This window comes from Brassica napus, chromosome C3 (genome assembly GCF_020379485.1).
Source record: "Brassica napus cultivar Da-Ae chromosome C3, Da-Ae, whole genome shotgun sequence".
In the NCBI taxonomy this organism is placed as follows: domain Eukaryota; kingdom Viridiplantae; phylum Streptophyta; class Magnoliopsida; order Brassicales; family Brassicaceae; genus Brassica; species Brassica napus.
In genome coordinates, this window is record NC_063446.1 from 27,261,367 (window position 1) to 27,276,256 (window position 14,890).

Consider the following 14,890-nt stretch of genomic DNA (forward strand, 5'->3'; position numbering starts at 1 on the left):
CAATATCAAGTAGACGTTGAAGATCAGCCGGTGTTGGTCTTCTTAGGTACTCATCGGCGAACAAATATAGTATACCTTCCACAAAATTTTCCACACATGACCGAGCTGTTGTTTCACCGAGCCGGAGGTATTCGTCGACCATATCAGCGGCAGAACCATACGCCAAGACACGAATGACTGTGGTACACTTTTGAAGAGGAGAAAGACTATTCCTTCCAAGAGCATCTTGCTTTTGTTGAAAAAAGGAACTTCGTTAGAGAGTCGATGAACAATGTGCATGAACAAGAACAATGTCTTGTTCATTCTAAAACGTCGTCGGAAATAATTTTCAGGATACGTTGGAGTTTTACTGAAATAAGCATTCCATAAACGTACATTGTCTTCCTCACGATTTCTTTCGATATAAGCTCTTTTTTTCTTTTTTTTCCTTCGTTCTTCTTGATCATCTTGAATGGTAAAATTCTCAAAGGCTTGATCAAAATGTTGATCAAAATTTTGATCAAAGAGCTCATCAAATCTATCATCAAATGATTCGTCTAAATTGTTTTGAGAAGAAGAAGCCATATTTTTTAAGAGAGAAAATGAGTTGTTTATTTTAGAGAACTTGAGAAGAGAATATTAAAAATATGATATCAACGAGAGAATTTGAGAAGAGAATATCACTTGTGATTAGAATATCACTTGTGATTAGAAAGAGAAGGAACAAAGAAGATGGAATGTGATATCAAAGAGAGAACTTGAGATGGAAGAAAGGAGTTGAAAAGGAAGACCGAACTTGTTTTGCAATGAGAGAACTTGAGATGGAATGTGTGATCAAAGAGAAAACTTGTGATGTTTTTACAAAGTCTGTGATGTCTCTTTTATACACCTTGTGTTGGAAAGAAAGGATCGTGATGTTTTTACACTTAGACAAGGTCTGTCTTTACATGGCCCGTGATCAAATACAAGTAATATTACAAAATCAAAGAGTTTGACAAGGTCTGTCTTTACATGGCCCGTGACAGAAAAGTAAAACACACAACAACAACGAGACAACAACATGTGACAGAAGTACAATGGTGTGTGACACACGAGTACAACGAGTTATGTCTTTACATGGCCCGTGATTCTTCTTCAGAGCCTCCAGCGCTTCCAATGCTACCATGTGACACACGGAAGAGACAACATGTGACACATCAATGCTCCTGAAATGGGGATAAAACACGAAGAAGCTTAAACATAACTCCACATACAGAACAAAGAAGCTTACATTAACAACCGCTAAGAACAACAACACATTTCTTGAACCACTTATTAATAGATAAAGAAGCTTACAACAACACTTTTCTTGAACAATAGAACGACATAAAAGACCAAGCACAAGAACACAAGAACTCCATGACAATAACCCAAACGACCAAGAACAAGAACCAGAACTTAAAAGCAACACAAACTGAAAACATAACAAGATTCTTAAACTAAGTAGACATCAACTCATCAATGAGTTTCTTCTTCAGAGCTTCTTCATAATCTGCAAGCTCTTGTTTTGCAATGAGACTCTCGAGAAGCTTAATCTTCGAGAGCCTTTCTTTCGACGCCAAGTTCTGCTGCCTGATGACCCACATGGTCTGATACTCAGACAGATCCTTCCCATCTACCATCTTCTTCTTCCCACGAGCTTTTGCAGCCTTGACACCAGGGGTACGCTTGCTGCCTTGCTCATCTACAGCAGTGTCGGTTTCAAACGCGTGAGAGGTTGCTGAATGAGAACCGTCGTCGAACTTCCTCCTTTTGCAGCTTCCGTCGAGTTTAGCAGTTGAGAGTTCACACCACTTTTGGTAATTACGAAGCTCCTTCCAACAATGATCGAGGGTGAATTTTTTTTTATGGTTGTTGAAGAAGATTTTGTGGGCATGCTTGAGCACATCATTCTCATTTTGACAAGAAGATTTCGCTCTGTTTGCAGCTTCGTATGCACCACAGAACTTGCACACTAAATCGTTGATCTTGTGCCACCTTTGCTTACATGTTGAACCCTCTCTTTTGTCACACTCATCGATCTTAGGACTGGCGGAATAGTCCGCAGCTATCCTTTTCCAGAAAGCAACAGAGCGTTGCTCATTCCCTACCACCGGATCCTTGCTCGTGTTTAACCACGAGCTGATGAGCACAGCATCATCAGTAGGCGTCCATGTCAGTCGTTCCTTACGCTCTGCAGCCGCTGGACTGTCTTGCTCAAATTAGAACCCTCGGTAGCTTGAGTGCCAAATAGAGGAAAAGAAGAAGACTCTAAACCGAACCCACTTTCTTGTTGACTTTGAAGATGATCAACAAAATTAAAATTTGGATTTGGATTGGAATCCATATCAGAATTTATCTTAGGAAAGATGGAAGAGAAGAAGAGAGACGGAAGAGAATAAAAATGTAAAGGAAAGCGAGTTTAATAGATGGAAGAAGAGGAGGATGGTATTTTTTATAGAAAAGGGAAAGAAATAACTTTTGATCACCTTCATCACACCCTCAACCAATCGGACAAGACATATAGCTAAATCCATTTATTACTAACACACATTAATCACACTTGAACATCCTTTTCTATCTAACACCATTAAATCCATTTATTACTAACACAACTAGATCACAGTAATTCCATTTCACACGAAACAAGATTCACAACTAGTTCAGTTCAAACCATAAACCTACAAACATCTATCTCACTCAAGGATAAACTACCTACGACTACAACCACAGTTTTATTCAAACTTGCAATCAATTTTAGGGATCAGAGAGTTACGTTTTACCTGTATTGTAGACCAAAGTCCTCTTCTTTCATCGTCTTTTCATGTTTGTTCATCCGTCCATCCTCAGAAAAAAGATAGAGACATAATCAAAATTAATCAGACCAAGTTGAACTAATGTTAAAATCACCACAGAGACAGAATAAAAAACAATCAAAGACATACTCAAAATCCTTTTGTTAGAATCAAAATCAATCAGAGACAAAGACAGAATCAAATACAATCGGACATAGCTGAATCAAAATCTATCAGAGACAGAGACAGAATCGGACATAACATAATCAAAATCAATCAGAGACAGAGACATAATCAAAATCAATCGGACATAACTTTACCTCGAAATGAATTCGTCGAGGAGAGCCACCGGCTGGATAGAGAGGTCGCCGTCGAGAGATTCATTTTCGATGTGAGAGAAATAGAGACGCCGAGTACTTGACAGAGTCAGGTAAGAGACCCAGAGAGACGCTGAGACGATGATTCATCGAGAAGAGCGAGGGCGGGGAGGAGAGCAAAGGAGACCCAGAGAGACAAAGGTCACCGTCGAGAGATTCATCTTCGATGTGAGAGCAATAGAGACGCCGAGTACTCGACAGAGTCGGGTAAGAGACCCAGAGAGACGCCGAGACGATGATTCGTCGAGAAGAGCGAGGGTGGGGAGGAGAGGAAAGGAGACCCAGAGAGACAAAGGTCGCCGTCGAGAGATTCATCTTCGATGTGAGAGCAATAGAGACGCCGAGTACTCGACAGAGTCGGGTAGGAGACCCAGAGAGACGCCGAGACGATGAATCGTCGAGAAGAGCGAGGGCAGGGATGAGTCCACCAAGAGAGACGCCGATTGATGAGCTTCGACGAGGGATCATCGATTGATTCCGTCGGTGAAACATCTTTGTCGAGTAGAGATCACGAGAGCGAAAGGGAAATCCGATAGAGAGAGTTGCGGAGTCGTCGAGGTAGAGGGAAAGAGACGAGAGACGAACCGCGTTGCTTTTGAGAGAGAAAGATGTTTGAAAGGGAGACACGTGTCTCAGTGAATACGTTTCTTGTACCTCTTAATTAAGCGACGTATGCAGCATTAATGCTTAATTTTTTTTTTAATTCCTAAATTCACTAAAAATCCATGCTAACAAACCGCGTTAAATATGCTCTTATGTATATCCAAGTTTAAATCACATTCATATGTACATTCAGAAAAAAAGAAGTTTAAATCACATTCATATATACTAATATACATATATATATATATATATATATATATATATATATATTTTTTTTTTTTTTTTTTTTTTTGTCGTAGTCGGTGTAGATTTTGGAAAAAGACCCTGACTAATATGTGCATCCTACAGAAAGCTGAATATACTTGTCGCTTAAAAGTTAAAACGATCTATACACTCGTTTTATTTACTAGACTCATATGGAGAATAATTTTCTTCCACATATCACTGACACCCTTTAGTCTAATCACAAGACAAGGATAACTTATAGCAACAAGCAATACAAAGGATAATGGGTAACATCTTAATCAGCGTATATGTGATATTCACGTGAACATTCAAAGATTATGACGGATATGCTAGACCATGATTATCGGTAAAACTCTAATGGAGTCCTTAAGAATTTTTTTTTTTCTAAAAAAAAAAAATTAAAAAATAAATCAATCGCGGACCGCCACGTGTCGGCGAGCAAAAACTCCCCAAAGACCGATCCTTATTCCGTGATTTTAGGAACTGGTTTTTAAAATTTTGGTAAACCCACACGTCAGTAGAGCCCACAAATAGTTCAAAAACCTCCATTAGAAACGAGCGATATTTATGCTCTTGAAAACGTGATAGTAATATAATATATTGCATAAATATATATTTAAACTGCACTATACCCCGTCGAAAAAGAAGAATATGGTACTATACTATAGTATATTAATATTATTAAATAACATCATAATTTTTTTTTGTTACAAAAATAACATCATAAATATATTAAGAAAATAATTGGTTGGCCTATCTTAACGCTGAAAGATCGACCTCCACACAACACAAAATCCCCCCAGCTGTTTAGTGCTGATGGTTTCTTTCTGGGGAGCTTACACTCTGTAGCTGTAAAATTGTATATATACAGCATCATATATTCAAATGACTCAGATTAGTTTATAAAGTAAAATCCAAGCAAAATATGTGTCTATATTATTTGATCGATCCTCGATGACACTAATATATAGTAGTTACTAGTTAGTTAGGATTGTGTGTGTCTGTATGTATAGATAATATATACTCCAGTACATGCCAAAGTCTAGGAAGTGCAAGTAATGTGGCGTGCGTTATTGGCGTTGATCTGTTATATAATATACGAGGCACGATTTTAGTGGTAATACATCATCTTGTTCGTCACATTCCCAATTTTCACATTTAAAAAAGAAAACTATTAGTTTGAAAAAAATCTGTTTGTTGCAATAATATAACGATAAACTAGGCGAATCCGGAAGAATTATTTATTGGGTGCATTATTGGTCATAAAAAATAAATTTGTATGCAAGAAGGTTCAAACTCATGATATTATGGGGGCATATGCTGATTTTTACCATTTGATCAAATGAAACTTTAATACTTTTACCTGTAAAATTTCTAATATCAATAAATGTGTGTGTGCACATGCCACTACACCTCTCAAATGATAATCGATTCAAAATGAGAGAATGATATAGCAGTTTTGCTACTTTTTTTCATTTCTGATTTCACTCATAAAAGTGCATATTCGTAAGTTATGTAACTGTGTTCGATCATTCCCCTATTATATCAGTTTATGAGAGTATATATTTTTATCTTAGCAAAAAAAAGGTATATATTTATATATTTTCTATCATCAGAAATGTTTCTACATCTGATACTTTTCGAGCTAACTTATTTTATAATTCAAATACTTCGCGTTATATGCAATATCAACTTCTTAGGTTGGGCCATCGTTATGGGACCTCCACCTTCGCCACGCTAGGATGTATACAATTTTCTGCTTAGTGTCGACGTACATGTACCAAACTCTACCGTTATTGGGAATCATATCAAACATACATATTTGTTAAATGTAACCTAAGTGCCAAGGTTCTTAGTAACTGTCAATATATAAATGGAAAACATAAGAGCATGTTTATTGTAGGTCTCTTAGGGCACACGCAATGATGTTACTCTTAATTGAGTCCTTAGTAATATAAAACTATTTTTTTTTTTGAATAGTTAAAGATCCTCGTATTTTTGTTATATCCAATGGTGTACTTCAATTTGATGTCCTTAGGAATAAAAAATAATTTATTTTTTTAAAAGTGAAAATTTTATTTTTATTTATTCCATGATTAAATAAAAAGATACAATATTTATTATTTTTAAATCACCAAATTTGTTCCAAATATTTTCAATTAAATCATTTTTCAATCGTTGATCTAAACGCTTATCGTGAACATCTTCCCGAATGCCGAGCATATTAGCGATATTTGTAGGTCTGTCGGTTTCGACCCGTGAACTTCTGGTGACGTCTCCGTCTTCAAATTCAGATATATCGTACCGAATGTACCCATCTCGTTCATTTTCAGCAATCATATTGTGTAGTATGATACATGATCTCATAATCTTGCCTATCTTTGCTTTGTCCAATGAAAGAGCGGGATTTTTCACAATCACAAATCGAGCTTGCAAAACTCCAAAAGCCCGTTCCACATCTTTTCGGATTGCTTCTTGCATTCTAGCAGATAACTCTGCTTTAGGACCTTGTGGGTGTGAGATCGATTGGATAAATGTTGACCATTTGGGATATATACCGTCTGTAAAGTAGTAAGCCAACTTATACATGTGTCCGTTGACCACGTACTCTAACCTGGGAGCTCGGCCTTGGAAAATGTCATCAAAAACAGGAGACCGATCGAGGACATTAATATCGTTTAAGGTACCTAGAAGACCAAAAAAAGCGTGCAATATCCAAAGATCTTGTGAAGCCACAACCTCTAAGACAATTGTCGGTTTAGCTGATCCACGTGCGTACTGCCCTTTCCAAGCGGTTGGGCAATTCTTCCACTACCAATGCATACAGTCAATGCTTCCTACCATCCCAGGAAACCCGCGTTTCTCTCCAATATCGAGCAGTCATTGAAGATCCTCTGGTGTGGGTCTTCGTAGATACTCATCTCCAAATAACTGTATTATTCCGTTAGTGAAATGGTGTAAACACGAAAGTGCCGTGCTTTCACCAAGTCGGAGATATTCGTCTACCGTGTCAACCGCAGCACCATAAGCAAGCAGACGAATAGCTGCCGTACATTTTTGTAGTGGATAAAGGCCTAACCTGCCGGTTGCATCTCTTCTTTGTTGAAAGAATGGAACGTTCTATGAGAGGCCATCGACAATACGCATAAATAATTCCTTATTCATGCGGAAACGGCGTCTGAATAATTGTGTAGAGAATGTAGAATCTTCGCTGAAGTAGTCATTCCATAAACGGTTGTGTCCTGCTTCACGGTTTTGTTCTATATAAGCACGTCTCCTTTGCTTATTGGTTTGGGACTGGACTATTTCATTGTATGTATCTTCGACGATTTCTTCGAAAATTTCTTCCAGTCATTCTTCGACTTCATCGGATGAAGATGATGACATTTTTAGGTATCCCTCCTTGAAACCAAAAAAAGTTTTAAAATTCAGTAATTCAAGCTATATAGTTTCTATAACAGATTGGTAAAGGAGAAATGCTTGGATACTTCGGATGAAGATGATGACATCTTTTCTATTAGGTTTTACAAGTTTTAGATTGGTTTCTATAAGGTTTACAATTTTTTTTCAAGCTATATAGTTTCTATAACAGATTGGTAAAGGAGAAATGCTTGTGTTACCTAATAAGTGAAGCAGCTCAAATCTGATTACAACTTGTTGCAAGTTCGAGTAGTAGGAAAAGATTATAACACCTTGATAGCAAAATATTACAACACCTTCGAGTAGTAGCAACCGCAAATGAAAGGAAAGAAGAACTATTTGAGAGTAAACAAACGAGATAGGTAGCAATAAAAACATCCTCCAGCCGTGAACTTTTATAGAACATAGAGTGATACAGTAGAACCCGTGAGTTGGCTCACATGAAGCTAGACAACAAAACACCTTTTTCTTGCAGCACCCGTGCCTTCACATTTCCTACTGCTTAACCTGAAACAACAGAAAAGGCAACAGTTATTAGCACTAAACAATACAAACAAACGACATGAGATAAATTAAACAAACGAGTAACAAAACTACCCAACATCTCAGGCATAAGTTTGAGTTTAAGAGATGTTTCCATCTCAGTGAGTGGCTCTTTTTTGCCAAGTAAACGTTCAAGCAGTTTCTGTTTAGAGACCACTAGACAAACTTCCATTCCAAAGGCATTTGTAATAAGCTCCAATTTCTTCTTAGATAACTAACAGACAGTCTTCTGTAGCTTTACCAGCTTCTGCTCACACTCAAAACCTTGATCCTTAAGCTGCCTAAGTTGTGTCTGAAACTCACGCATCTCCTCCGTAATAGCCACGTCCCACCATTTCCAAATGTGGCAGTCCCCATCATCGACATTTGAGCAGGTGAAGTACCTTCTCCCTGGATCTTTAGCCGTGGAAGATATTGCAACAACAGGGTCACCACCACAGTAGCATATCCTCGGGATTCCTTCGTCACACTCGGGTTGAGGTTGGTACTGTAGCGGCTCAGCAATATGGTAGTTACTCTCAGCTTCATCCTCGTACAGTCCAGCTTCAGCTTGAATAAGTGAGGTTATGTCGTACTCATCTGATGAAGAAGGCTGGCTGTATGAATAATCTTGTCCCATTCTTCGTAAACCTGAAATAAATCATGTAACCGAAATCAATTGAAACAAGCATTTGAATGAACATATAATCTACATGACTCTTAAGTACATTCAACTTCTTTGAAACCAATAAGTACAAAACGCTAACAACAAGTGCTAAAATGGGTTTGAAAACCAAAATCGTTATCAAAGCCTAACTACAAACGATCTTAAACCCCAAATCGAGTGAAAAAAAAATTTGAAACCCCAATATCGTTATCAAACCCGGTCAATTGAAAACACAAAAACCCAACCGATTGAGAGGAAAACAACATCGAACGTAATCAAACCCTAACTACAAACGACCTTAAACCCCAAATCGACTGGAAAAAAAATTCTTTGAAACCCTAATTTCAAAAAAAAAATTGAATCCCCAAAATCGTTATCAAACCCGTCGATTGAAAACACAAAACCAAACCGGGACATATAATCTGCAAGAGAATCGGAAGATTTACCTTGGTCTCGGGACGGATCGAAATCGCCACAAATCGCTTTTCGTCGAGAGCTATTTTTTTTTCTCGGCTTCGGTCGCAAATGTTTTAATTTTTTTTTGATAGAGCAAAGACGAAAACCGACCGGACCACTCAGGTTATGACACGTCGCTAAGGATCAAGTCCGTTTAATCCTTAGTTACGGACTAATCCTTCCCTTTCTCGGCTCGTATATTATTTTTATAATGCGACGGACTCGCTAAGGATCACGCACGGACCCCCGTTGCGGATGGTCTTAGATTGGGTCTCTTAGCGTAATATAAGATACAGTCTCTTAGCTTTTAAGAGACGTCTCTTAGCTTTTTTAGTTAAAAACTAAAAGACCGTATCTTATATTACGCTAAGAGACTCAACCTAAAAGACTTGCAATTAACATGTCCAACGAAAAATTTATTCTGATTTAAGTTTATGCATGCAATGAACTTTCACAAATGTCATATGTGCTTTTACAATACTTCAAATCCTTAAGATAGTATTAATATATCAAACCTTTTCAAATATAAACACAAGGGGCATTCTCGTGTGCCGACAATCGGAGGAACATACACTTGCGTTAGAATAACAAACACAAATGTTAAAAAACAAAAAACAAAAAAAATATTTTAAAATATGAAATAAATATCGTTTATAAGTTTTAAAATAAATAATTTTTTTTTTCATTTCTGTTCTTCCTGGATCTTAGAAGGACTGCTCTTGAGTGATGTCAGAAAACACATCCATCTACGTAGGATTAATTACTTAGACCATGGTTATCCCTATAACTGGTTTTTGAGTTTTTTATTATTTTTTTATTTTTTATTTTTTTTAAATTAAAAAAATCAATTGCAGACCGCCACGTGTTAGTGAGACCCGCAGACAGTACAAGGATCAAGACAAAAGCTATATTTATTTCATCTTCTTTGTTACCGATTTTTATTCAAAGTATGGAGCCCATCACTTTAAAAACCCTCTTGAAACTCCCGATAATTATGCTCTTAGTTTCCAGATAGATCGATACGATGACTAAAAGTCTAAAACGTGTACGTAAACTTAAAAAATCTTAAATCTCTGAAGCATATCCTATAAGGTATTCTTTAGCAAAAGTTGTTAAATGATAACAAATGTAAATCATTTGCGTAGCAATTACTTTGCAAATTAAATGTCTCAATCTCAATACACCGAAACACTCTTTCAAACAGTTGAACTCCTTTTCTTTGTATATACATTTGTTTATCCAAACAATCATAGATCACGTTCAGATTAAGTGTTAACATTTGTAAAAATATATGAAATATATTAAAGAAAAAGTAATTTATGCGTTATTATTGATAAAATAAGAATAATGCCGTTAATTTCGTCACAATTCCACTAATCTTGATTTGTCTCTCCACCCACCACTCACATTACATATAAATCCAATGTTTAGTTGTTTACGGTTCTGCTTACCAAAATTACTATGTTTTTTTAATATAGGTCTATGACAAAGACTAGTTACTAAATGCCCCTCTAACAGGTTAATAACAAGCCATATTCAAACTGTATACTCTTTTTACGTGGGATAACTTCACTCGTTGGTTTATATTTTGAGAACCGACAGAAATTGACTTTGGTGATTCTCTTCCACGCAAATACCAAAAGTGACTAACTAGATTTATACGGCGTGTGATTTGGTTATTACCTTTTTTTTTTTTTTCCACTAGACTTTTATTAATGAAACAAGGTCCAACTGGACCGAACCCAACTTACAACAGACAAAGGCCCAACAAACAGATCCAAACTTAACAAAACTCTATGGACTGGCAACCCAAAACAAAACCCCGTCGCAGAAGAAGTCGACTCACACGTCCACGTGTTCGATTGCCCGGCGATCAATGGACACGTGTCTTGACGAGAATCAACATTTTTCCTCCGAAAACCAGCGAAGCGACACGACATATCACCGTCGACGGCGAGACAAACCCTAGACGAAACAGTCAAACCGAACGGCCACCGGAAAGCTCAAGCCGATAAGTCATCAAGGACTGGCGGATCTGCGAGATCGACAACATGATTAACTGTCTACAATCAATCCAAAACCTCCGATTTACTTGCAAACGCCGAACATACATCTTCAAAGATCCAACTAAGCCCGAAGATGCAACAACCCGAAAGGAAGGGGAGAAGAAACCATCAGAGAATCAGAACGAGAGGCAGGAGAACAAAGAAGCACAGAACCGCAGATCAAAGAAGAGCGGGAGAACCCCGATAAAGAACCGGCGAAAGCAGTGCTAAAGAAGCCACCACCTACCGAAGACAAAAGCCGGCGAAGCTGGTGTTGAACGAACCACCGCTACCCGGAGACAGAGCCGACCGACCACCACCGAAGAGAAAGGTGCGACGCCGGAGTCAAAAAACCGATCTGGACAACTCTCTAATCTCTACTCCTTGTGAAAGATTGAGATTGGAAACAAGGAAAGTAGAGAGAAAATCATCTCTCTAAAAGAGAGGAGAGAGAGTCACCAAGATCCTATTCCTTTTCGTTAGGATTTGGTTATTACCTTTTGTTTTGAAGTCCAAAAGCTTACTTGAGTTTTGTCTTTCTTTCATTGGTCCATTTTTAAAAATCACTTGATGAAAATTGATGCCACCGACCAACTTGACATTAGAACCAAAAATGATGTCACAAACCAGAAAACCTTTCCATAAGCAAAACTGATTCAACTAAAATAACATTAAAACCATAGACAAAAGCTTATTGAAAAGCGAATGTTTGCTACAAACATACATATCAGCACAATCTCTTGTTTATTATAATATATTTACTTCTCACTATGAACAACAATAAGTGAAAGAATAGCAGAAACCAGCTGAGCTCGAATGGCTAGGATACTCTACAGCCCAAAAGCTTCAAACTGGTCCCTCAAAATCCTTCAGATTTCTAGATTGACCCCAAAAAAAGAGGGAACTACTAAACTGCACCCCAAGAGAGAAAAAAAACAAAGCAAGAAACAGAGCAAAAAAACACACACACAAGAGGAGAAGATTCCGGGGACGTATATGCACACACCATCCCACTGATAAATCCCTCTCTCTCTCTTTTTATCTTCTAGAAGCTTCTTCACCATCACCTATACGTATTCGTATGTATGTATATACACACAACACTCACACCTGCGTCGCCAAGTCATTGGCTCCAATGAATGTACCGTGAAACCCATACGGAACCCTTGACGGAAGCTTAACCGTCGCTTCAACCTCCAAGCTAACGGCGTTAACAATCTGCAACTCCGACTTCCACGTCTCCTCGTCGTGGACAAAACAGAGGATGTAACCGTCGTCCTCGGCTCTGTTCTCGTCTCCTGGGAGAAACAGAGGCTCTCCACCGTAACGGTCACCGCCGTACAGATACTTCTTGACTTCTCCTGTAAAGAGATCAACTTTCGCAAAGCCAGAGACTTTAGGCCACGGCTCGGCTAAGGCGAGGTAAGCGAACCTGGTCTTACGGCCGAGCATGTTCCGGTTGACCATCCCTGCTTCGAGGTTGACTTGCTCCTCTCCGTCGGAGATGATCGGCCGGCGAGTGGACTCTCCGGTTCTGAGGTTCAGGCGTATCTCGGAGAGGACGCTCTCGAGATTCTCGTCGGCCTCGTTGAAAATTGAGTCCGGCGGAGTCATGCACGACCCGATCACGACGATCTCCTCTGTCTCCGGCTCCTCCCAAGCGTTCCAGAGATGGAAGCAGAAGCACTCCTGCGCCTCGATCCACCTGATGGCCGACGAGTCTCCGGCGTATTTGTCTAAAACTCCGAATCTTGCAACTTTCTCCTTGTCGTACACCACCGGAGAGCCACCGCGGATCATCTCCGGGAGCTTGAAAACGACTTGCTGGTCCGGTATAACCACGAAGTTCTCCGTTATTGCGAAGTCGTGCATCATCGTCGGCTGATCGAGGTTGATCTCGACGTCCGGTGATTTTATCCCTTCCGGTGAGAATCTGAAGTACTTTAAAAAAGGCTTCGAAACGACGTCGTAGCTTAGAGCGAATAGCTCCCCGGATTCCGGGTCGACTTTCGGGTGGGCGATCATTGTGGATTCTAACTGTCCGTTGAAATCGTAACGGCCAACGGTTTTCAAGTCTCCACTTGGAGTGATCCTGACTTGGTAAGGCAAATCGTCCTCCGACATCGCTAATAACCGGTTGTTGAAATAGACTAAACCGGCGTTAGCTACTCCGGTTCCGTGCGCTGGGTCGACTAAACCGGCTGCAGCTCTGGCGTAGAATAGCATAAGCCGGGCGATACCGGTGTGACCGTGAAGCTCGCCGATGGCTTTGGGGAAAACCGGTCGGCCTAATCGACGCTCTTGGATAAACCGGTTTGTTTGAGTAAACCGGCAAGCGTAGCTAGCTGTACCGTCTTCGAATTTGACGGCGTGAACCATCCCGTCTCCGTCGAAGAAGTGGTGACCCGTCACCGGCTCGTGAAGAGGGTTAGCTCCGTTGCGCACGTACACTCCTTTGATGGAATCCGGTATCTTCCCGACCACCGGAAGATTACGCCGGACGGGCTGTTCATTAACCGGAGCGAAGTTTCCGGCGATTTGAACGCTAGGGTCGGCGGTTTTAGGGAGTTGATGCTGTCGCTCGTGGCTCACGAGGAGCCCCTCCGCCGCGTCCAACGCCGAGGCAGCTGCTCTCTGGAACAAGTTCATTTGTTTAGTGTCGGGTTCTTTAGCTTTGGGGTTAACAGCAATGGCTGGAGAGTTGGTGGGTTGCTTGGGGAAATGGAGAGCAGGAGGCGTGTGAAGCGCAGATGAAACGTTGAGCTTTCGTTGGACACGACTTGTCATGGGTATGGAGTTTTGAGGAGACGATAATGGCGGCTGAGTATGATTGCCACCGACCCATCTCCGAGAAACCGCCGCAGTCGCCGTGAAAGAAGACATTTTTGAAGTATGTGTAGTCAGTATTGTTGCTTCAAAGTGAGAGTTCAATTTTGAGATTGTTAAAGGCTGTTTTTGTTTTTGCTTCTTTGTTGAAATGGAGAAGAGAAGAGAGAGTTGGTTTGAGAGCGATGAAGTGCTGCTAAGGGTTTATATAAACCGGTAGAAGGGAATGGAAGGTTGCCACGTGTTGAATTATTGACAAGAATGGAGTGAGTGGGTATTTAGAGAGAGAAACAGAGTAATATGTTTTGGTTCAAAGTTTAGACAAATGCATCCACTTCAATCTTTAACTCACTTTGTCTTTTTATTTTTTGTGGCTTCTTGCTTCTAAGTTTGTTAACAAAAGCTATCAATCTTTGGCAGCTTGAATATGCATTGGTCCTGAAAAAAACCTCTAATCTTGTACAATGTTTGGATTGATGGTTCGATAACATCAGGTTGTATATTGTCATGCCAAAAACAAATTTAAGTGTATATAAACTTTTCTAACTGGAAGGTATTGTAGGAAATAGTTTGTCCATTTAAATTAGTGTGCGAACAATTTCTAAACTTTCAGAAATTCATAAGGTATTGTAGGAAATAGTTTGTCCATTTAAATTAGTGTGCGAACAATTTCTAAACTTTCAGAAATTCATCTACATATCAATGAATAAGAGGGATATGTTTTGTTGTTCAAAAAAATAAGATAGATGTTTTAGAAAATATTAAATCCAGAGCAGGGTCGGCTCAAGAGGGAGGGCCAGCAGTGGAATGGTCTAGAGCCAGCAGTGCAATGGCCCAAGGCCCATTTCAAAATCAAACAAATTTAGCTATAGAAAATATCCAAATTTTTTTTTGGTTTTCAAGCAAGGGCCCAAAAATATTATTTTTAATCGTTTA

At 39.3% G+C, this 14,890-nt stretch overlaps 1 protein-coding gene across 1 annotated transcript; it reads right to left on the reverse strand.

The window, feature by feature from the left end:
• Positions 1-11,743: 11,743 nt before the first annotated feature.
• LOC106387066 (9-cis-epoxycarotenoid dioxygenase NCED3, chloroplastic-like) lies at positions 11,744-14,132 on the reverse strand. The gene has a single exon (NM_001315973.1). The coding sequence runs from the start codon at positions 14,009-14,011 to the stop codon at positions 12,233-12,235; it is 1,779 nt and encodes a 592-aa protein (NP_001302902.1). The 5' UTR covers positions 14,012-14,132; the 3' UTR covers positions 11,744-12,232.
• Positions 14,133-14,890: the final 758 nt, after the last annotated feature.

Coding starts and splice junctions, on each gene's coding strand:
- LOC106387066 (NM_001315973.1), bottom strand. CDS start 14,011: ATGTCTTCTTTCACGGCGACTGCGGCGGTTTCTCGGAGATGGGTCGGT.